Raw genomic sequence first — 24,003 nt, 5'->3', positions numbered from 1 at the left:
ACTGTTGCTTGTTGGTGGGATTGATGTGGACGGACGTGTGAAGCTGGCCATTGGACAGGTGGAGGTCAACGTCAAGGAAAGTGGCATGGGATTTGGAGTAGGACCAGGTGAATCTGATGGAACCAAATGAGTTGAGGTTGGAGAAGAAATTCTGGAGTTGTTCTTCACTGTGAGTCCAGATCATGAAGATGTCATCAATAAATCTGTACCAAACTTTGGGTTGGCAGGCCTGGGTAACCAAGAAGGCTTCCTCTAAGCGACCCATGAATAGCTTGGCGTACGAGGGGGCCATCCTGGTACCCATGGCTGTTCCCTTTAATTGCTGGTATGTCTGGCCTTGACGAGGGCTGTTTGGTTGAATCTTCAGCTTCATCCTGACCCACAACTTCTTCACTTTTGAAGGCCAGTGGCATATATATATTAAAAAACAAAGATGAGGTGACTTACCGAACAAAAGCGCTGGCAGGTCGATAGATACACAAACAAACACAAACATACACACAAAATTCAAGCTTTCGCAACAAACTGTTGCCTCATCAGGAAAGAGGGAAGGAGAGGGGAAGACGAAAGGAAGTGGGTTTTAAGGGAGAGGGTAAGGAGTCATTCCAATCCCGGGAGCGGAAAGACTTACCTTAGGGGGAAAAAAGGACAGGTATACACTAGCACACACGCACATATCCATCCACACATACAGACACAAGCAGTGTTGATGAGGCAACAGTTTGTTGCGAAAGCTTGAATTTTGTGTGTATGTTTGTGTTTGTTTGTGTATCTATCGACCTGCCAGCGCTTTTGTTCGGTAAGTCACCTGATCTTTGTTTTTATATATAATTTTTCCCACGTGGAATGTTTCCTTCCATTATATATATATATATATATATATATATATATACACACACACACACACACACACACACACACACACACACACACTGTTCCAGAGACACAGCATTTAAATTTTTTTTCCGTAATTCGCATCTTCCAAATGGTATGTGCAGTGTCTTTGAGGGCTGTATCTCAGAGCAGAAATTTTTTTTAGAGAAAACAAAAAAATAAGTATTCTTACTTAGTCCTTCATTTTAACATATGCTAAATTAAGTAACATCCGAGACTATGAATGTAAGATTTTTTCCTAGCGTGCCTGAATTGATATGGACTATGCCCACAGGGGATGACAGCTGATTCAGAAATATCAAGACAAATGAATAAAAATCATGAGAAAACCTGCAGGAAAGATGTCTTGGACAGCCTTCCAAAACTGCCATGACATTACACCAGGAAATCATCCTCGAAGCCAATTGTTACGTCTACTAGACAACCTAAACTACACCTTTACATGCTCTACAAAGAAAAATGAAATGCTGAAAATGTTTCACCCATAAGTCAGAGCAGAACTTTACTATCAGAGAATCTCATCTCAGCCGCCGCCGTTGGATAAGCAGCTGAGCAGCAAGTCGTATACTCCTAGCTCACTCATTTGTTACATAGTTTAATTCTTAATTTCTTTGCGTGTTTTTGGTTCTTGCATTGTTTAATTCATAAATTTCGAGCGTATTATAGTATTTGAGAGTGTAGCATCGTGTTTTAGTACCTGAATAGTGTAATTTCGCTTAGTCTCCTTCCGCCGCCGAGCAGTGTCAGCAGTGCGCAAGTAGCAGCATTACTGCATTTACTAGGCAATCTTGTATTTTAATAACCGTTTAAATGTTGTCGATTTGTTTGCGCTCTCTGTAGATTAGTTCAGACGTTCTTAGCAAAACAGTTTTTAGCATGGATAGGGACTGCAACTGCTGTGTTCGGATGCAGGCTGAGTTGGCATCCCTTCGCTCCCAGCTTCAGGCAGTGTTGGCTTCGGTCACACAGCTTGAGGCTGTTGCCAATGGGCATCACTGTGGGGGTCGGGATGGGGGTTTGTCGGGGACGGCCAGCTCGTCCCACACATCCCCTGATCGGACTACGACTGTGGTTGCCCGGGATACTGCCCGCATTGAGGCTGATCCCTCACCTGTGGTAGAGTGGGAGGTCGTTTCAAGGTGTGGCAGGGGGCGAAAGACATTCCGGAGGGCTGAACGGAAAGCCTCTCCAGTTTGTCTGACGAACCGGTTTCAGGCTCTGTCTCAGGCTGATACTGATCTTCGGCCTGACATGGCTGCTTGTCCTGTTCCAGAGGTTGCCCCTCAGTCTGCAAGATCCGGGCAGTCGCAGAGGGTGGGCTTACTGGTAGTTGGGAGCTCCAACGTCAGGCGCGTAATGGGGCCCCTTAGGGAAATGGCAGCAAGAGAGGGGAAGAAAACCTATGTGCACTCCGTGTGCATACCGGGGGGAGTCATTCCAGATGTGGAAAGGGTCCTTCCGGATGCCATGAAGGGTACAGGGTGCACCCATCTGCAGGTGGTCGCTCATGTCGGCACCAATGATGTGTGTCGCTATGGATCGGAGGAAATCCTCTCTGGCTTCCGGCGGCTATCTGATTTGGTGAAGACTGCCAGTCTCGCTAGCGGGATGAAAGCAGAGCTCACCATCTGCAGCATCGTCGACAGGACTGACTGCGGACCTTTGGTACAGAGCCGAGTGGAGGGACTGAATCAGCGGCTGAGACGGTTCTGCGACCGTGTGGGCTGCAGATTCCTCGACTTGCGCCATAGGGTGGTGGGGTTTCGGGTTCCGCTGGATAGGTCAGGAGTCCACTACACGCAACAAGCGGCTACACGGGTAGCAGGGGTTGTGTGGCGTGGGCTGGGCGGTTTTTTAGGTTAGATGGCCTTGGGCAAGTACAGAAAGGGCAACAGCCTCAACGGGTGCGGGGCAAAGTCAGGACATGCGGGGACCAAGCAGCAATCGGTATTGTAATTGTCAACTGTCGAAGCTGCGTTGGTAAAGTACCGGAACTTCAAGCGCTGATAGAAAGCACCGAAGCTGAAATCGTTATAGGTACAGAATGCTGGCTTAAGCCAGAGATAAATTCTGCCGAAATTTTTACAAAGGTACAGACGGTGTTTAGAAAGGATAGATTGCATGCAACCGGTGGTGGAGTGTTCATCGCTGTTAGTAGTAGTTTATCCTGTAGTGAAGTAGAAGTGGATAGTTCCTGTGAATTATTATGGGTGGAGGTTACACTAAACAACCGAACTAGGTTAATAATTGGCTCCTTTTACCGACCTCCCGACTCAGCAGCATTAGTGGCAGAACAACTGAGAGAAAATTTGGAATACATTTCACATAAATTTTCTCAGCATGTTATAGTCTTAGGTGGAGATTTCAATTTACCAGATATAGACTGGGACACTCAGATGTTTAGGACGGGTGGTAGGGACAGAGCATCGAGTGACATTATACTGAGTGCACTATCCGAAAATTACCTCGAGCAATTAAACAGAGAACCGACTCGTGGAGATAACATTTTGGACCTACTGATAACAAACAGACCCGAACTTTTCGAATCTGTATGTACAGAACAGGGAATCAGTGATCATAAGGCCGTTGCAGCATCCCTGAATATGGAAGTTAATAGGAATATAAAAAAAGGGAGGAAGGTTTATCTGTTTAGCAAGAGTAATAGAAGGCAGATTTCAGACTACCTAACAGATCAAAACGAAAATTTCTGTTCCGACACTGACAATGTTGAGTGTTTATGGAAAAAGTTCAAGGCAATCGTAAAATGCGTTTTAGACAGGTACGTGCCGAGTAAAACTGTGAGGGACGGGAAAAACCCACCGTGGTACAACAACAAAGTTAGGAAACTACTGCGAAAGCAAAGAGAGCTCCACTCCAAGTTTAAACGCAGCCAAAACCTCTCAGACAAACAGAAGCTAAACGATGTCAAAGTTAGCGTAAGGGGGGCTATGCGTGAAGCGTTCATTGAATTCGAAAGTAAAATTCTATGTACCGACTTGACAGAAAATCCTAGGAAGTTCTGGTCTTACGTTAAATCAGTAAGTGGCTCGAAACAGCATATCCAGACACTACGGGATGATGATGGCATTGAAACAGAGGATGACACGCGTAAAGCTGAAATACTAAACACCTTTTTCCAAAGCTGTTTCACAGAGGAAGACCGCACTGCAGTTCCTTCTCTAAATCCTCGCACAAACGAAAAAATGGCTGACATCGAAATAAGTGTCCAAGGAATAGAAAAGCAACTGGAATCACTCAATAGAGGAAAGTCCACTGGACCTGACGGAATACCAATTCGATTCTACACAGAGTACGCGAAAGAACTTGCCCCCCTTCTAACAGCCGTGTACCGCAAGTCTCTAGAGGAACGGAGGGTTCCAAATGATTGGAAAAGAGCACAGATAGTCCCAGTCTTCAAGAAGGGTCGTCGAGCAGATGCGCAAAACTATAGACCTATATCTCTTACGTCGATCTCTTGTAGAATTTTAGAACATGTTTTTTGCTCGCGTATCATGTCATTTCTGGAAACCCAGAATCTACTATGTAGGAATCAACATGGATTCCGGAAACAGCGATCGTGTGAGACCCAACTCGCCTTATTTGTTCATGAGACCCAGAAAATATTAGATACAGGCTCCCAGGTAAATGCTATTTTTCTTGACTTCCGGAAGGCGTTCGATACAGTTCCGCACTGTCGCCTGATAAACAAAGTAAGAGCCTACGGAATATCAGACCAGGATTGAAGAATTTTTAGCAAACAGAACACAGCATGTTGTTATCAATGGAGAGACGTCTACAGACGTTAAAGTAACCTCTGGCGTGCCACAGGGGAGTGTTATGGGACCATTGCTTTTCACAATATATATAAATGACTTAGTAGATAGTGTCGGAAGTTCCATGCGGCTTTTCGCGGATGATGCTGTAGTATACAGAGAAGTTGCAGCATTAGAAAATTGAAGCGAAATGCAGGAAGATCTGCAGCGGATAGGCACTTGGTGCAGGGAGTGGCAACTGACCCTTAACATAGACAAATGTAATGTATTCCGAATACATAGAAAGAAGGATCCTTTATTGTATGATTATATGATAGCGGAACAAACACTGGTAGCAGTTACTTCTGTAAAATATCTGGGAGTATGCGTACGGAACGATTTGAAGTGGAATGATCATATAAAACTAATTGTTGGTAAGGCGGGTACCAGGTTGAGATTCATTGGGAGAGTGCTTAGAAAATGTAGTCCATCAACAAAGGAGGTGGCTTACAAAACACTCGTTCGACCTATACTTGAGTATTGCTCATCAGTGTGGGATCCGTACCAGGTCGGTTTGACGGAGGAGATAGAGAAGATCCAAAGAAGAGCGGCGCGTTTCGTCACTGGGTTATTTGGTAACCGTGATAGCGTTACGGAGATGTTTAATAAACTCAAGTGGCAGACTCTGCAAGAGAGGCGCTCTGCATCGCGGTGTAGCTTGCTCGCCAGGTTTCGAGAGGGTGCGTTTCTGGATGAGGTATCGAATATATTGCTTCCCCCTACTTATACTTCCCGAGGAGATCACGAATGTAAAATTAGAGAGATTAGAGCGCGCACGGAGGCTTTCAGACAGTCGTTCTTCCCGCGAACCATACGCGACTGGAACAGGAAAGGGAGGTAATGACAGTGGCACGTAAAGTGCCCTCCGCCACACACCGTTGGGTGGCTTGCGGAGTATCAATGTAGATGTAGATGTAGATGTAGCTTACTGCACCTAACAAACAGCAATGCATCTTTTGTTGCATTTACAGGTTTGGGAACTGGATTGAAGGTTTCTGGAAGCAGCACACAGAATTGAAAAAGAAGGTAAGACTGCAAAAAGAAGATGATAAAGATAACCAGTGGAAGCTATGCTCATGCCACAAAATGGAATTACAGGCCACAAAATTGGCTTCACAATTACAAGCAAAGGCAGTTAGTAGTAAAACAAAATTGGCTGTTCATAAATGTGCAATCTAAGGAGTAATTCATTGGGTGGCTGCTTCAATGAGACTACGTTAATTGGTTACAACAAGTTTTATCTCATGTACTATGGATACCCTTTCCACAACAATAGAGGTGCATGTCATTTTCTATTCTGACAGCTGCATATATGAGAACTGGAATGTAATATTAGCAAATTCTCTTCCAAGATTAGTAACTGATTGTGCAGAAGTGTTTGAAGAAAGCCCACTCAGATGGAACCAGAGGTTAATACGTGATTGTGCACAAGTGTCTGAAGACAGGCCACTCAGATTGGAATCTGACACTGTCCACAACTAGACTGAGTGCAATCTTAAACAATGCGAAATTGCACTTCCTCCAATACGGCATGATGTCTAAAGAAGTGAAAAAAAAAAAAAAAAAGAAAAAAGAGGTCACGTATTTATTAAGTCCGTCCCCTACTCTTTTTCACAAACTATGCACAATAAAGTTTGTGGCTCTGTGACTGAATTAGCCCTGGAAGAACTCTCAAAATTAGTCAACTGTCATGAACACGAAAAAGATACAGAACCATCTGGATGCGATTCTTTACAAGCGCATAGTCAATGAAGAATGGTAAAAGATCCAAAGGCAGCCTAGATAAATTCTTTGAAGGTATTAAGAAATGCAAACAGGATAGTTATAATTATAGCTGTTCTCTGTAAGAACATTCATGGTTATTGTGACAGCATCCCTTAGCAATAAATCTTTTCTTGGGGGTTGCTGTCTCAGCAGTGTCACCTTTGTCTCAAATTGTTGTCATGAATGAGTGATAATTAGTACGCAACTTTTTCCTTGGAGGGGGAGGGGGGGGGTCGACGATGACAACAACACGACCACCCACAGAAACAGTGTCAGGAGTATTATAACATAATGTGTGCTTGAAATATGGTCTCAGTATTTGCGACAGATTATGTTAGTTACATAGTGTTTGTCAAAAGTGTATTGCTTACTGGACATAATTAGGTCTTCAGGCAAATCGTTTTCTTTGTTGAATGCTTTCATAGGATCTAGAACGGCATTTCAGTGCTTCAAATATTGCACTGCTGTGAAACTTTCAACACATTACAAACAGTTTTTGGTCTCTCCCATAAAATTCATGTTTTGCTACTTATATGGCACAGTTTCTCCTGGACATAGCATTTAAAATTCAGGAAATTCAAAATTGCAGAAGTGTTAAAGCATGTAAATGGAAATTATTTTGAAATATGGACACAGTAATTGCAAATCCCTCAGGTCACTTGGAAAGCAGGCAGAGCGAGTGTAAAACTGCTTAGATGTATAGATTACAGAAGTACTCTAGAACAGAGATTAATAATGACAAGGCAGTTTGTCTTTGACTACAAAGCACTTATCGCTTTTTTTAACTCAACATGAAGTTAAGAAGAACAAAGAAGTAATATACAAGACACGCAAGCAGTCTGTGCTTAAGTACTGCTGAGGTCACATCATCATTATGCCACACAAAAGGAAATAGAGGGTTTCAACTTGCGTGGCAGAGCTATAACTGTGGTTCTGTTAGTACGGATCGCTAATGCTGTAATGCTAAAGCTTATTTTCCTTCAGTTTGTATGTATTATCAAGTTCTGTTTGTAATGATTTTATGGTATTACACAATTGTAAATGAGCATGTAATGCCCTCTCTGCATAAATTGATGGGTATATGTAACAACACTAAGTTAAGAAGACCCAAAATCTGCAAAATAATGCGAAACCAGAGAACTAACTCCATTATTGTATGTTGCTCACTCAATAAGATCCGATTTTTTACAAGTGTGTCTTTTTCTAGTAACATTGATTTTGCAAGTTTGGAATTTGTTCTGAGTTACAGCTACTGGCAGAGATTATGCTGATTGGCTAAGCATTGTTTGGATGAAGGAAAAAGATTCATAAGAGACATTCAGAATTTAACAAACCATGAGATTTTCTCACTGTAAAATGCTCATAGTGCAACATGCATGTTACACTGTCACAAAAGCACATCCTTCACAAACTCATAACACATTATGATTATCTTACCTCTCTGTTTTGAGTCTGGGCTTCTGTGGCACGTTGCCATCTCCCACCTCTCCTCATGTACACATTCTGACTAGGGAATCCAGTGCCAAAAAACATGTTGAAAAGTTCATCTGCAGTGATATCAGCTAAAAAAATAAACAAAAAACATAACATATAACTCTGCAACGGTAGTTTCCTAAATCAAGTGTCGATTCATCACTGTGTTAATTATTTCACTGCCTCATTTTTTATTATGGAAGAGTATTTAACATACACCCAAAATACAACTGTACTGCATATAACATAGTTAATGTTGGCATCCATGAAAAAGCTTACACACAACATAATCAACTTTCTAAGTATCAAGAGTTAAAAACAAAAAACATCTACTAACCCAACCCCTTGTGTCTTTGATGCAACTTTGGCTTTTTTTCACAACTACCTGTGCCTGTCTCGTTTATTTCCATCTTTTAGACAGTTTTCTTTACTACTTGTTTTCTATCACTGTTGGTTGGTGGAATGGGCACTAGACAGATGATGTGGCATAGGAAGAAGTGATGGGAAAGTATGAGCTAAAGGCTAGAGGTTGTTTAGTTAACGAACTGCAAGTTTTCTTTGCTTATGCTATCTATTTCTAGATGCTCTGATTTATCTTACATGTGGCTAACCACAATACATGGCTGATGAAGATATGCATGAAATACTGTTTCTAATTTATTTTATTGACAGAAGTGACTCAGCAGACTATTCCAAGTTATCATTCCTTGCAGTGAGTACCCAAACTCTCTCTCTCTCTCTCTCTCTCTCTCTCTCTCTCTCTCTCTCTCTCTCCCTCTCCCCCACCCCATCCACTCTAGCGTGCATGCACATGGGCAGTGAAGGAGCCTGGTATCTGACCAAAACATCTATTCACACACTATGAATCTGACAGGAAACATTGCTAATTTTTTCCGATTTATCTCATACTTCACATACAGTCTTGTGTTGCTACTAAAACTGTGCTGTTAAAATCTGTTGTTATTACAAGGGTAAGTCAATTATTTTCTGCAATTTAGTTATATTTCTGTTATTTCAGTAGCACTGTCATTTTACATTGATGATGCATACTTTTTTATTCGTTGTTAAATCTTTGCAATTTTCAAGCTGCTAGGTTAGTTTTGTTATTGCTGCCTTGGTGTTAATAGTGGCTGCTCTGCTGTCTATTTGCACCAAAGAAGAGCAACGTTCAGTGATCCTTTTCCTGTGGTTGGAAGGCATATCAGGGGTCAAAATTCATCGAAGACTTTCGGTGCGGTGCGGGAACAGTGTTTTCCCACAACAGAGTGTCTATGAATGGATTGAAAAATTATGAAATGGTCACACAAGTGTTACGCATGATGAAGGAGCCGGGCAACCATTTACCGCCACAAATGAAAAAACCATCGAGCGTTCCCATGAAATGATTCTCTTAGACAGGCGATTAACTATTGACAAAGTGGCACATCATCTACAAATCAGTCATGGTTCTGCCTACGAAATCATCTACAACAGACTTGGGTTTCATAAAGTTAGTGCAAAATGAGTCCCAAAACAACTCCCACAGTTGCATACACAAACACGCTTGGACATCTGCAAAAAACATTTGGATCACTATGGTAACGAAGTGGACAACTTCTTAGATAGGATCATTACTGGTGACGAAGCATGGATCCATCACTACGAGCCAGAGAGTAAACGGCGGAGTATGGAATGGAAACATCCAAACTCGCCGTGCAAGAAAAAGTTCAAGGCCCAACTGTCTGCAGGAAAACTGATGCTTAGGGTTTTTGGGATGCACAAGGCCCAGTACTGGAACATTATCGGGAAAGGGGCACAACAATAAACAGCAAATGGCGAGGATTGCTGTCAAAAGGTGTTGTGTTGTTGTGTGACAATGCCTGTCCGCATACTGTTACCCACACTGCTGAAACACTCCAGAAACTCAAATTTGAAGTACTGGATCATCCTCCATATAGTCCCCTTATGACTATCACTTGTTTGGTCCACTCAAACAGGCCTTAAGGGGCCATCGATTTGCCTCTGATAAAGCAGTGAAAGAAGTGCTGCATTCCTGGCTCAACAGCTCAACTGAGAACCTTCTATTACGAGGGCATCAGGAAGCTTGTACAATGATGGCTAAGCGCATTGAAACGCAAGGAGACTATGTCGAAAAATGACGTTCTTATAGGTTTTCTATTTGATTACAATAAAATATATAACCACTTTGTGGATAATAATTGACTTACCCTCATATGTACAATACTTTTGAAGATATACATTAACAGCTTTTATTGTACTGCAAAACAATGTAAAGGACTGTAATGTATTTTCTTATAATCATCTAAAACTATAACTAAAATGTTTGTTCATAGAAATTACTCATCTAAAATTTTCTTTGTTTTGACTATAATACTTCGCAGCCATGTAAGTAATTATTTCAAAATTATTATTTAATTACGTTTTGTTTTGTAAGTGTTTTGGAAAGAGTGATGAAGTGTGTGGATGGAATACATGAAGTGTGGACATTTTATTTTATTGAAAACTATGGAAAACTAGGTGCAGGAAAAATCTTTTGCAATCTTGAGTAGTGTGACATAGGGCAATGTGTGTGCTTTTGTATAAAAGCAGTCATAATGTAAGTTAGCAGTCAAATGAATTATCATTTTAGTTCTGGGGATAATTTGAACTGTTTTATTTTCATATGAATTTGGTTCCATACACTGAAAGTTCTTTCATATTCAATTCGTGTAATCCTATTGGACAAGTTAGGGATTAATGTGGGTATCTGGAAGCAGAAGCTTTTCTGATTGGCCATTTTAGATCAGCAGCCAATGAGAATTAAGCATTTCCTGCACTTATTATCCATTTCATAATTACTGAACCTTACTTTGAGCTCATATTCTGGTCACACCGCATGTGTTAAACCCTGCTGGAATCGTGGAAATGACTACTTTTATTTGGTGTATGAATATTACATTTTAGTTGAAAAGGGGGCAGCATACATGGTAATATTTAAGAGAAAGGGTGCTTTTTCAACCTTTCTTGGCAAGTGTCAAATTACAGGAGCCACAGAAGACAGACCACAATTAGGAGAATAATTTTCTATGCACCACATTAAACTTCCAGATGAATTGTCATCACTTTCCGATTAGTCTTTTTGTCCTAATAGTGGTGGGTGTATATTTTTGCAATTTTCCTGATGGTGATACATATTAACAAAATAATGTTTAAATGCAAGCTCTGTTGCCCTTCACAGCTGTTATATTTTTATGCATGTAAATCTACATTTTTAGTTTATTGGCTTTTGTGTTTCTTTGTGCCACATGCTCACATGTGCTATGTTGCCCGACCTCTGAACAGTATTCCCACTTCATTGTTCACTGTTCACTGTTGCAGTGTTTACATTCCATCTTCACATCAGATTGGACACAACTGTGCTCCCATCTGTTGTTGTCTATCTATGTGAGACAGTGCACGTAACGTAACTAATTGCCTTGTATGTGTGTGCCATCATGCATCATTTACAGAGTTGTGTTAAGTCTATGGTGATCAGAACACACAGTTCCTTCGAGGACAAATAAGAACAGGGCGCGAGCATTTCCATATTACAGCCAGCAAAGAGAACTTCTGAATGTCTCAATATTAGTGAAAGTTCAGTGAAGCAAATTTTGAGAGATTATAGAAGAACTTCATATCTTGTATCACAAAAGAAAAAGAGAGAGAGAGAGAGAGAGAGAGAGAGAGAGAGAGAGAGAGAGAGTGTGTGTTCTGGCAGCCGACAGAAGTTTATACTGGATGGGTATACACAGGGAGTCACAAGAAGAAAAATCCAAGACTTCGATGTGGGAAAGCAATTTCCAACAGTAGCAGCCATGTTGGAAGCATTGAAGAATGAAGTGGAAGACTTTCTTGATATGAGTGAAACAACTATTTGAAAACTGGGCTTCAGATGCAAAAGGTCAACGCAAGACCTGTGCTGATGGAAAATAACTGAATAGTAGGAAAAAAAGAGCAAAGTTCTTGTGGGAAATAAGACACTTGGGCAACACGGGATGGACTGTTTATTACAATGATGAGAGTTGCGTGGTGCAAATCATTCCAGGAAGTTTGGCTGGCAGGAACAAAGTATGCCTTATGCATCAGAAAATGAATACGATTATCAAAGAGGAAGTGTTAAAGATTCGAGTGACTGGAAAGGAGGAATTCAAAACAACGTCTGGTTCTGAAAAAAGCGTTATAATGTGCCACATCGGGAACAAAATTGTGTTCATGCAAAACGCTGGCTTATGTTTTATTGGACACAAAAGAGGTGCAGATTATCATTCTGGAATGAATGCCACAAACTACAAAGAGTGTTTTAGGAGCATTCTCAAAAAATTACCAGACAGATCTGCAATTCTTTTGCACTGAAGTGCCAAAGAAACTGGTATAGGCATGTGTATTCACATCAGAGATATGTAAACAGGCAAAATATAGCACTGCAATCAGCAACACCTATATAAGACAACAAGTATTTGGAGCAGTTGTTAGATCAGTTACTGCTGCTACAATAGCAGGTTACCAAGATTTAAGTGAGCTTGAACATGGTGTTATAGTTGGAGCACGAGCGATGGGACACAGCATCTCCAAGGTAGCGATGAAATGGATATATCCCCGTACGACCATTTCATAAGTGAACTGTAAATATCAGGATTCCAGTAAAACACAAATCACTTACATCAATGCAGGCAGAAAAAGATCCTTCAAGTATGGGACTAATGACAATTGAAGAAAAACGTTCAATGTGACAGAAGTGCCCCCCTTCCGCAAATTGTTGTGGATTTCAATGCTGAACCATCAACATGTGTCAGCATGCAAAACATTTAATGAAACATCATTGACTGGGCTTTCGGACCCTAAGGACCACTCATGTAACCTTGACGACTGCACGACACAAAGCTTTACACCTCGCCTGGACCCGTCATCACAGACATTGGACTGTTGTTGACTGGAAACATGGTGCCTGGTCGGACGAGTCTCATTTAAAATTGTATCAAGTTGATGAACGTGTATGGGTATGGAGACAACCTCATGAATCAATGGATCCTGCATATCAGCAGGGAGCTGTTCAAGCTGGTGGAGGCTGTGTCATGATGTGAGGCATGCGCGGTTGGGAGCGATATGGGACCCCTGATTAGTCAAGATGTGACTGACAGGTGACACGTACGTAAGCTTTCTCTCCTGCTTCCATTCGTGTCCTTTGAGCATTTCAATGGACTTGGGCAGTTGCAACAGGACAATGCAACATCCCACATGTCCAGCATTGCTACGAAGTGGCTCCAGGAACAGTCTTCTGCTGGCCACCAAACTCCCAGATATGAACATTATTGAGCATATATGGGATGACTGGCAACATGCTCTTCATAAGAGATCTCCAACCCCTAGTTCTCTTATGGATTTAGGGTCAGCGCTGCGGGATTCATGGTGTCAATTCCCTTCAGCACTACTTCAGACATTAGTCGAGTCCATGTCATGTTGTGCCACAAGATCAACCCAGTACCATGAAATCCATTTAAGAAATGGAGAATGGAGTCCATTATTGAATGGATGAAAAACAATAATGTAGAGCTTCCATCTAATGCCACATCATATGAGAAATTTATTAAAACTGGCCTACTGGAACACGCGCAACTGCACTTCAGGGTCCAAGAATACCTTTTGGAAAGTATTTTGCAATAATGGACAAGGAAATTAAACTTCACTGGTTGCCTGTAGTGCACTTCAAATTGAACACCATTGAACTTATTTACGCATTTGTCAAGAACAAGGTAGCAAAGGAGAACAAAAATTTTAAAATAAATATTATGTTACAGTTGCGTCGCTCCACTATGGAAAGTGTTCCCCAATGTGTCTCAATAAATTCAGAGAGTCATGTACACAAACTTGAAAACAATTACACCCACAATCTTGCCATAGCAATAGAATTGTTGCTGATCTAAGTAGATGACTGCAATAGCAGCAGCGAGACCTCAGCCAAAAGTGGTTAAGGTGGGTTTTATTTCAGTCATCATTCTTTACTACAAAAGTTATTTGAGCTAATCAACTTCCCCATTTACTGTCCACATGTGTTATACAAATGTTCATTTATTGTCAGCTGCTTGCATACTAAACATTTATTTGCACTTTCCCATATTACTTCCCTCTACTTGAAGAAGAAGAAGAAATTTGAACACACCAAAACTGTACTGGAATGTGACTACGAAGTTGCCATTCTTCAGTGACAAAAAAAGTGCTTATGGCCACACAATGGTGGCACGCTGGTGTGACAACTACACTCCACCACAGCCTTGGATATATTGCAGCTACTAACACAAATGCTTTACAAATTCTTAACTAACAAACATGAGGAGTATTCATTAGTGATGTAACCATTAAGAGTTCACGCTGGACACCAGTGCCTTCTCTCACATTATAATGATGAAATGAGTTATCAGAAAATTACAAAAATCTGTATTTAACAGGACAAGGTTATAGCTAAACTAAGCAAAGAAAATTTTTCTCCTAATTACAGTCCGATTTTTATGCACCCTTAAAGTTGACACTCGCCAAAAAAAAGCTAGAAAAAGCTCGGTTTCTCTGAAATATTAGTGCGTATGTCACCCCCATTTCAACTAAGATGTAATAGTTATATACTAAAGAACGAGACATTTCCACGATTTCAGCAAGGTATAACATATCGATGTTCACAGTGCAATGTGACCAGAATATGAACTCAAAGCTGGGAGTCAATCACTATGAAATGGATAATAAAGTGGGACTTCCTGCTGCAGTTCAGTGAATTGAGTCACTTGGTAGGCTTCTTAATGAGCAGGAGGAACTACAACACACAAATTGGCGAAGGCTTCTTTAGGAGTATGTTTTGACCACTGGAAAATCGCTGAGGCTACAGCTGGTGAATGTGCGGCCACGGAGAGTGTCTTTCATTGTTGGAAAAAGCCAAAAGTCACTAGGAGCCAGGCCAGGTGAGTAGGCAGCATGAGGAATCACTTCAAAGTTGTTATCACGAAGAAACTGTTGCGTAACGTTAGCTCGATGTGCGGGTGTGTTGTCTTGCTGAAACAGCACACGTGCAGCCCTTCCTGGACGTTTGTGTTGCAGTGCAGGAAGGAATTTGTTCTTCAAAACATTTTCGTAGGATGCATCTGTTACCGTAGTGCCCTTTGGAACGCAATGGGTAGGGATTACGCCGTCGCTGTCCCAGAACATGGACACCATCATTTTTTCAGCACTGGCAGTTACCCGAAATTTTTTTGGTGGCGGTGAATCTGTGTGCTTCCATTGAGCTGACTGGCGCTTTGTTTCTGGATTGAAAAATGGCATCCACGTCTCATCCATAGGTCACAACCGATGAAAAGAAAGTCCCATTCATGCTGTCGTTGCGCGTCAACATTGCTTGGCAACATGCCACACGGGCAGCCATGTGGTCGTCCGTCAGCATTCGTGGCACCCACCTGGATGACACTTTTCGCATTTTCAGGTCGTCATGCAGGATTGTGTGCACAGAACCCACAGAAATGCCAACTCTGGAGGCGATCTGTTCAACAGTCATTCGGCGATCCCCCAAAACAATTCTCTCCACTTTCTCGATCATGTCGCCAGACCGGCTTGTGCGAGCCCGAGGTTGTTTCGGTTTGTTGTCACACGATGTTCTGCCTTCATTAAACTGTCGCACCCACGAACCCACTTTCGACACATCCGTCACTCCATCACCACATGTCTCCTTCAACTGTCGATGAATTTCAATTGGTTTCACACCACGCAAATTCAGGAAACGAATGATTGCACGCTGTTCAAGTAAGGAAAACGTCGCCATTTAAAGTATTTAAAACAGTTCTCATTCTTGCCGCTGGCGGTAAAATTCCATCTGCCGTACGGTGCTGCCATCTCTGGGACGTATTGGCAATGAACGCGGCCTCATTTTAAAACAATGCGCATGTTTCTATCTCTTTCCAGTACGGAGAAAAAATATCGGAGGCCTTAGAACATGAATGCACCTCGTACAGCTAGCACTTCTTTTAAAGAAGACTACTGAAGGGTCTAATGAAGTATATCATGGATAGCCGCGGGTAGTAATGAACTTGTAATGATAATAGTCTTACGGCAGTTAATTGCACACTTGACAGCCATTTAAATTTCTTTACAAGGCAACAAAGCAGAATTAAGTGAACTTCAAAACTTTTACATAAGTGGATACAATCTGATATTGTAGCTACTGTCTCCAGGCCAAGCTGATGTTTCTTCAATGCCACTTTTCATTTAATGAACTGGTATCTATTCTCAGAGTGAAGGGGATGGGCTTCACAAGCCTATTGAGGTAGGCGGCCTGAATTTTCTACACTAAAACTGAAACAGGAACAGGAACTTTTTGGCCAAAATGTGATCTGGAGAAGGTGTAGAAGAATCAGCGGAAAAGAATCTGCCCTGTACAAGAGCTGTAAGAATCAGTAGAAATCCATATTCAGGACTCGTAAGGCTATTTTAATTTTGTTATAGGTGGTATCTGCACAAGGAAAGAGTTGACATAGACAGTGTAGATATTTTCAACTGTGTGTATGATGAGTGTTGTCAGTAATGAAAATGTTTTAGTCTATTAGGTATTTTCAGTAGAACAAACACATTTACAAATCTGACTAGCAAATAACGAATGACATTTGCTTTATTGGTAGAGCTAATGAATGACTCAAAAGAGTAAATAGTGAACACACTACCAACTCTCTCTCTCTCTCTCTCTCTCTCTCTCTCTCTCTCTCTCTCTCTCTCTCTCTCTCTCTCTCCCCCCCCCCCCCCCCCCTCCAATGCCCCCCTCCCCACCCGTAAAAATATTACTATCAAATATGAATGAAAATGGTATCAAATTACCTACTTACTGGCATCCCAACTGTTTACAAAAACCACACAGTCATCCAAGTGAAAACTGACCTTTAAATTACTTATTACATTAGCTATAATTATTATATTTACCACCTCTAGATTTTTTAAAACCTGCTTAAGTGGCCCATAGAACTGAACCTCAAAACATTACTTCATTAACATACTGATGAACAAAAGAAATTCTACAACAAATTCAGCTGCAAGTCATGGCGAAAGCCAGGTACATGACCCCATGGGTTTGAGGAATTTATTACATGCATACTGACTCACGAAACAATCACAGACTTTTCTACTGTACCTTCAAATCCTCTTGTGTAATTGTATTCACGATGACTATGCCTGTTGGACTGTTGCAACCTCTCTTCTTCTGACCCATATAAATCATACTGTTTTCGTTTCTCTGGGTCTGTTAGAATTGCTACAGCATTTCCCACAGCTATAAAGTCAATTTTTGGAATTAGCTTACTATATCTGTTTACAGAAATTGGAATCTACACAATGTCAAATACTCTTCAACAGGAGCACACTTATTAATTATTTGCCTTTCCAAACAGTTGTACTCACAAAATTACCAAGAAGAAGGAAGCTCAAAATTCAACACTGGCTCAATGATAAGATTCATTCTTCAGTCAATTAAACACTGCAATTTAGATTGTTCTTATTTCGGAAAAAAACACAAATCAAACTTTTAACAGAAGTTCATTCTCTTTCCAATGAAACTTAGTGGTCAGAATGAGGGAAGGATGGGGAACAACTGTTGTAATGAAGCTACAGTAAAAAGCATAAAATGGAAGTTTTAAAAGCATGACAACTTTTAAAAATTTGAAAATATTTTCATAACATTAATGTCAACATTAAAAAACACAGTACATAAAAGGAGAGAAAAATAAAGTATTCACTATCATTCATCTACATTCTCGCTTAAATAACAATGACCGTCTATATGCCTTGTTTCCAAACAAATGTAACAGATAGCACAGTACACGCTCGATATAATGTGACTGTCGAGGAACATGCTTTCTTTACTCCCGTGTTATAGTGTACCCATGGTATCTGAGAGAGTTGTGTAATGACAAATTACACCTGTACTAAACTGTACTTGAATTTAAGGATCATTAGAAGCAAAACACTACAGAAACTTACCAAATAGTGTAAAGCAATTAGACAAATTTCAGTCAAACATCGATCAAACAATAACATGAGTTTCATGTCATATACAACGTACATTCTATCAAATACAGTACAACAATTTACAACATTGCCTGGAAGTTACAATACGTCATTCTTTTATTGCTTTACAGATGGCAGTTAGTTTTCTTTGTCGGGCCATTTCATGCAGTTTCATTAAACTGTATTGTTTTATGCTCATCAGGTACAACAACTCAGTTTGGTTTTGTTCACTTTGTCACTCCATCCACATGATCACTTCATCCAATATTTCAAGTGTACAGGGATCATCAACTATACTTTCGTCTTCAGCTTCATCATCCTCATTCTCAACTGCTTCGCTACTCGTATTTCAAACAGCACCGGTAATGTCACTGTCATCTGTGGTCTCCAAAATTGGCTCTTCATTGTCAATGACTACGCAGCTGTTCAAGTTGCCAAGACCAATATTGGGCATCACACGTACACTGGATGCCACTGCTGTTGGAATCTACACCACTACAGTATCCGTGTGTTGCAGTTTCTTCAATGGAACACTTGTTCCAGCAATTCCTAATAGCAGTTGGATCAATGCTCTGCCATGCCAGGCCTGCTGAATATGTAACTCTCTTCAGATTTACTACTCAAATGAGCAGTTCGCAGCAACAATGAGCCTTAAATGCTTTTATGATGCCTGATCCAGCAGCTGAATTAATGCCATCACATTTTTTAACAAAAACAAAGTTTTTATTTGTCCATCTTCAGATTGCAACACATCAGCAGGTGAATGAACTGGACAGTGGTCAATGATGAGTAGAGCTGCTTCTCTCAGTTTAAGTGACCGTAGGTGCTTTCTCACTGACAGAACCAATTGGTGAAAATGTCACTTGTCATCCAAGCATTCACTGAATGCCTTTAAGTGGATTGTAATGTCTGGTTTACATGGTTGAAACATCTCTGACTTTTGCTTTTACCCACACAAAGAGATTTCAATTTATGACTACCCAATTTATTTCCTGATTTTTTGTGTCAAGAGTTCTGGCTGAAAGCAATCAATAATAAAAAGCCCTTTCATCATAATTATACACTTTTAAATCACTTAAATTTTCATTTACCTTTACCTTGTGTAGAATTGCAGGAAACTGTGAAGCAAATTCACTTACGCAAGACCTTGCTTCTCCTTCAATGGTCATTTGGCAAATTCCATAGCAACATTTCTATCTTGGAAACTATTTGTCGGAAGCTATAAAATCTTTATTCTCATGTAAATCAAAGTGAAATGTTTCAGAAGAAGCTTTAATAACTGACAGGAAAGTGGCACACCACACTCCTATGATAAACTAGTTTTAGTTTCACCATTCTTCACACGGTCAATAATTGTTAGTTTATTATACACACAACATCGTTTCTGTTTCTGTAGCATCTTTAAAAGCACACCGAAATCTACAAAATGAATGAATAATTTATGATCCACATGATGGTTGTGCTCATTTCGATTATTGCCAAGCACCACTGCATAGCCAATTCATTACTGCATCATTATGTTAACCATGGAATCAAAGATTCTGTACAGCAACAATCCTGATGTGTTGATAAAACAAACCAAAGTTTTAGTTTAATCACATCCATGAGTTTCAGTTATTGTTTAGAGAGCTTGGAGGTTGCAGCAGTTAATTATAATGCAGAAAGGCTACATGCAGACTGTAATGCAATTTTTTTCAAGCTGGACTACAGTATATCAGGCTTCTACTGTATTACTTTTCTATGGGCAAATGGCAATATCTCCAATATGCAGCGGTGATCACTGTTACCACATTATTTGGTAACAAATTTGTTAATTACCACAGTCATGTTTTTACTCAGCAGACATGGTAAAGTAGAACTGCTTTTACACATTAGCTTCTGTAGCTGCTACACAAAAATGAAATCCAAAAGTCCCCGAACCCTCTAACACTATAAAGGAAATTTATAAATATCTGATTTTTGCAGAATCAAACCTTATTTCCATTAAGTCTTATAGTGTCAGTTGTAGGAGAAAAACAGACTTGTCACCAATACACAGTATGATGGCTTATTAACTTGAACAGCGAATCATATCTCCACTGTTTCTGGCCACTATCGCCGGACTGCATACAGTGTGGGGGGGGGGGGGGGGGAGGCGGGGGGAGGGAGAGGGGGAGGCGGGGGGGGAGAGGGGGAGGCGGGGGGGGGGGAGAGGGGGAGGCGGGGGGGAGAGGGGGAGGCGGGGGGGGGAGAGGGGGAGGCGGGGGGGAGAGGGGGAGGCGGGGGGGAGAGGGGGAGGCGGGGGGGAGAGGGGGAGGCGGGGGGGGGGGGGGGAGAGGGGGAGGCGGGAGAGGCGACTGTCTCCATTTCACATTAAGAAAGTTTGTTACATCTAAACACAACAATAAATGGGATGCAATCATTGTAGTTACAAATGCACTGAAGTTTTTACCAAAAGTACTAACCTTTAAAAGCTTCATTGGCACCAGGACATTTATTTTTATCTGGATGAAGCAACAAGGCTAGCTTCTTATATGCCTTTTTAATTTCACTGTCAGTAGCATCCTTCGACACACCCAAAATTTCGTAATAATCTTTACATTTTTTAACCCTATAAAAAAAGGAAAATGACTATACAATATATTCAGCTCGACTGACAAAAACAATGTATGAAAACAATATAACACGATTAAACACAACCACATATGAAAGAGCTGCAGTCACTGTACCACATACCTGTTAAATGTCATGAACTTTTTTTTCGTAATTCAGCATAATAATATCTCATTTTGCATGCACACCTGGATACAAACCTCATCTAGACTTACCATGCATTCAGCAATATACACCCCAGCAGTTCCTCCATTTTTTCTAATGTTGTCCACCCAGCTTTCATTAGTTAGCCATGGAATCCAGCAAAGAATTTGCACGCCCCTATCTAATATTTATTCCCTTAGCTACACGTCCTAGCCACCTTTCCCATCAATTTATTTGTCATCCTCTCCCCTGCCTCACCCCACCCCCTTTCCCTTGGTAATCTTCAAAACACTTCTCTATTGTTCACTGAGAAGTCAGATTTTAACGGTTTTCACAATCAGAGACCATATATCATCATAAATACAAATTGAAGATACACACTGACTGCAAACATATCTTTCGAGATACATCAAAAGCTGCTTCAAAAACCCTGTACTGTCATTTGACCATTGGACAGACACCCATATGGGCGACATGATAATAAGCATCCCTGGCGTAGAGAAACAACTTAAGGATTTGAAAACAAATAAATCATTAGGTCTGGATGGAATCCCAGTTCAATTTTACCAAGAGTAGTCTAGAGCACTGGCCTCTTACCTACCTTGCATTTATCATAAATCTCTCGCCCCGCATGAAGTACCAAGCAACTGGAAAAAGGCACAGGCAACTCCAGTACATTTAAGAAGGGTAAAAGAATGGACCCACAAAATTATGGACCAATATCCGTAACTTAGGTTTGCTGCAGCATCCTTTAACATAGTCTCAGTTCAAATACAATAAAATTTCTTGATACTGAGAAGTTTATGTCCACAATTCAACAGGTTTTAGAAGGCATAGCTGGTGCAAAACTGAGTCTGCCTTTTTCTCACATGATATACTGCACACAATGGTTGAAGGGTAACAGGCAGATTCCGTATTTCTACATTTCCAGAAAGCATTTGAAAAGTTGCCCCATTGCAGGCTGTTAACGAAGGTACGAGCATATGGAACAAGTTCACAGGTAAGAGAGTGGCTTGAAGACCCAGTAAGTTGTCCTTGATGGCGAGTGTTCATCAGGGACAAGGGTATAGTCAGGAATGCCCCAGGGAAGTGTGACAGGACCGCTGTTGTTCTCTATATTCATAAATCAGGGTGTATATGCAGACAAGAAAAAAAAATTCCCAGATTTCCCGGTTAAAAATAGACTTTCTCCTGGGTGAAAACGCACTTTTTCTCTGTTAAACTGACAGTATATTTTCTCTCTGAACTGTATAACTTACCAAGGCTTTGAATGGTTATGGTTTTATACGCGGGCATAGAATTTCTCGGCACATTAGAAAATGAAACTCGGGGAAGAAAACGTGTTTTGGAAAGATCTCGATGTGGAGCAACATGTACACTGCATATTTTCGTATCACAAAAGTACAAATTCGAATTCCACTAAACACCTCATGTTACTTTCTGAAGCACTGAAATAGAGATTGCGATGCGCTTTTGTAAGCCACTCATAGGTCATGTCACGTGGTCTCGCCAGCCGATGACAATGGATATTCAGAGCTTATGACACATGATGTAGTCAGCCAATGGCAACATCACTGTTAAGTAGCACGAACACACAAACAGCAACAGTTAACAGTTTAAATTAATATACATAGTGTTGCTACAAGAAAAGGAAAGCTTTCACATATAATATTGGTGTCTAAGGTTAATACAATGCAAGAGAAGCTAAGCTTTCACATATAATGTTGGTCTTTTATGCGCGTATTACACTTTAAGATATATCACACAAATGAGCCAGTAAAATTTTTACTAATGACATAAATGTCTGATCTTCTGGGCTCGAAATTCTTCTAAATGACTTTTCATCAGCTGGTTTTTAAATGAGAGTCAAACGCTCTGTGATATAAGAAATTCATCTTACCATCTCGCACGTAGTTCATAGTTCAATTTACTTTGAACATAATGCTTTTCAAACCACCACTCGCAATATTTTACCGTGACCTGTTAGAAACTTGTTCCTTTCAGGAGTTGCCGGAGAGCGCCAACAAGCGTCACAGCGCTTGCATAGCTACGATGACTTAGGAGGCCTGTATGTACATATGTGTAAAACAGTTGAAAATCTTACATTATGTCATAAAAGAAACAAGACATTGGAATTTCGTGAACCATACTAAAATGTACACATTTAAAGTTCACATTCGTATGTCCAAATTCTCAATTAAGTAGGCCTCGACCTGATACTAAGCTATTAAATGTGGTTTTTGGGATGCAAATTTTCTTGGAGTACCAGTACTGTGTTATCTCATGTTTGGTTCTTTATTTTGGCATAATGCGATACCTGCTAGAAGATGAAAACGTGCACTTGAAATGCAGCGAATAGTTGAAACTAGCCAATAGTGCAGAATTAAACACTTCGCTTCAAATGTATTTAATTCGTTTTACTCTGCATCCAGCTCTAACCACTTTTATCAAGCCTGCTTGAGTGTATGCCCAAGTTACACTTTCAGATAGGAACTACAGAATCATATGCTCGAACAACTTAACTACAAATTAGTTACCTTTTAACAGCTTCCATTTGCTCTTTGTTGTAATCTCCTCCTTCTTGTTGACTTGGTTTAGATTCCTCTTTCTTGGAACCTGTAAAAAATAATAGCAAATTAATAGGTGTTCACTACAAAAGATAGGTGGGATTTCATATATTCTTTCTCAAATACTATAAAAATCTTTATTTATTTCTATTTCTGTAAGCTTGCAAACTACAAGAACAAAATTATTGCTTTCAGGTTAAAAATACAATCACAACTCTAAACTCTCAACTCTTTCAAAATTTAGAAGGAACTTAGTCTTACAGTAAAACTGTTCTTAGAATGCTTCAGTATCCAATTCTGATTGCAAATGTTATTAGTTTAAACAAAAATTAATGTAAGTACAAGTTAGTAAAGAATTGCTTATTAACATTGTTAAGTCATAACATCATCCTGTCAAGAAAACAATGTTCAGCAACACACTGCTGCTAAACCTCAAAATCTCAAGCAGTGACAAATTATTTTAGCCTGTATCGCAACTTGTGCTGCCCTGGTATCTTACCTTCCATCATAGGCATTTTCCTAAATCTGAAACAACTTTGATCCATCACTGTCTCATGAAAGTAAAATCTGAATGACTACCACCCTTCACTTTGTGGTATGTGTTATCTCTTAATATAAAATTTACTGATTTTACAAGCTAGGAGGAAAAATTATTTCACTCAAGAACAAACACTAGATTTCAATCATTTTTATGAAGAAGTATGACCATATTTAAT

General features: G+C 40.4%; 1 protein-coding gene across 1 annotated transcript in view; it reads right to left on the bottom strand.

Moving 5' to 3' along the window:
• The window catches only part of LOC124609321 (dnaJ homolog subfamily B member 12), a 144,706-nt gene that overhangs the window by 53,752 nt on the left and 66,951 nt on the right, over nt 1–24,003 (bottom strand). Inside the window, exons 4-7 of the mRNA XM_047140063.1 lie at nt 23,258–23,336; nt 20,429–20,574; nt 17,113–17,250; nt 7,908–8,032 (exon numbers count right to left, since the gene is read on the bottom strand). Of these exons, the coding sequence (XP_046996019.1) occupies nt 7,908–8,032; nt 17,113–17,250; nt 20,429–20,574; nt 23,258–23,336 (488 nt within the window). The remainder of the gene's footprint in view (nt 1–7,907; nt 8,033–17,112; nt 17,251–20,428; nt 20,575–23,257; nt 23,337–24,003) is intronic.

Source organism: Schistocerca americana, chromosome 1 (genome assembly GCF_021461395.2).
Source record: "Schistocerca americana isolate TAMUIC-IGC-003095 chromosome 1, iqSchAmer2.1, whole genome shotgun sequence".
NCBI lineage: Eukaryota > Metazoa > Arthropoda > Insecta > Orthoptera > Acrididae > Schistocerca > Schistocerca americana.
The sequence above is the reverse complement of the archived record's forward strand: the minus strand, read 5'-3'. Positions and strand labels throughout refer to the sequence as shown.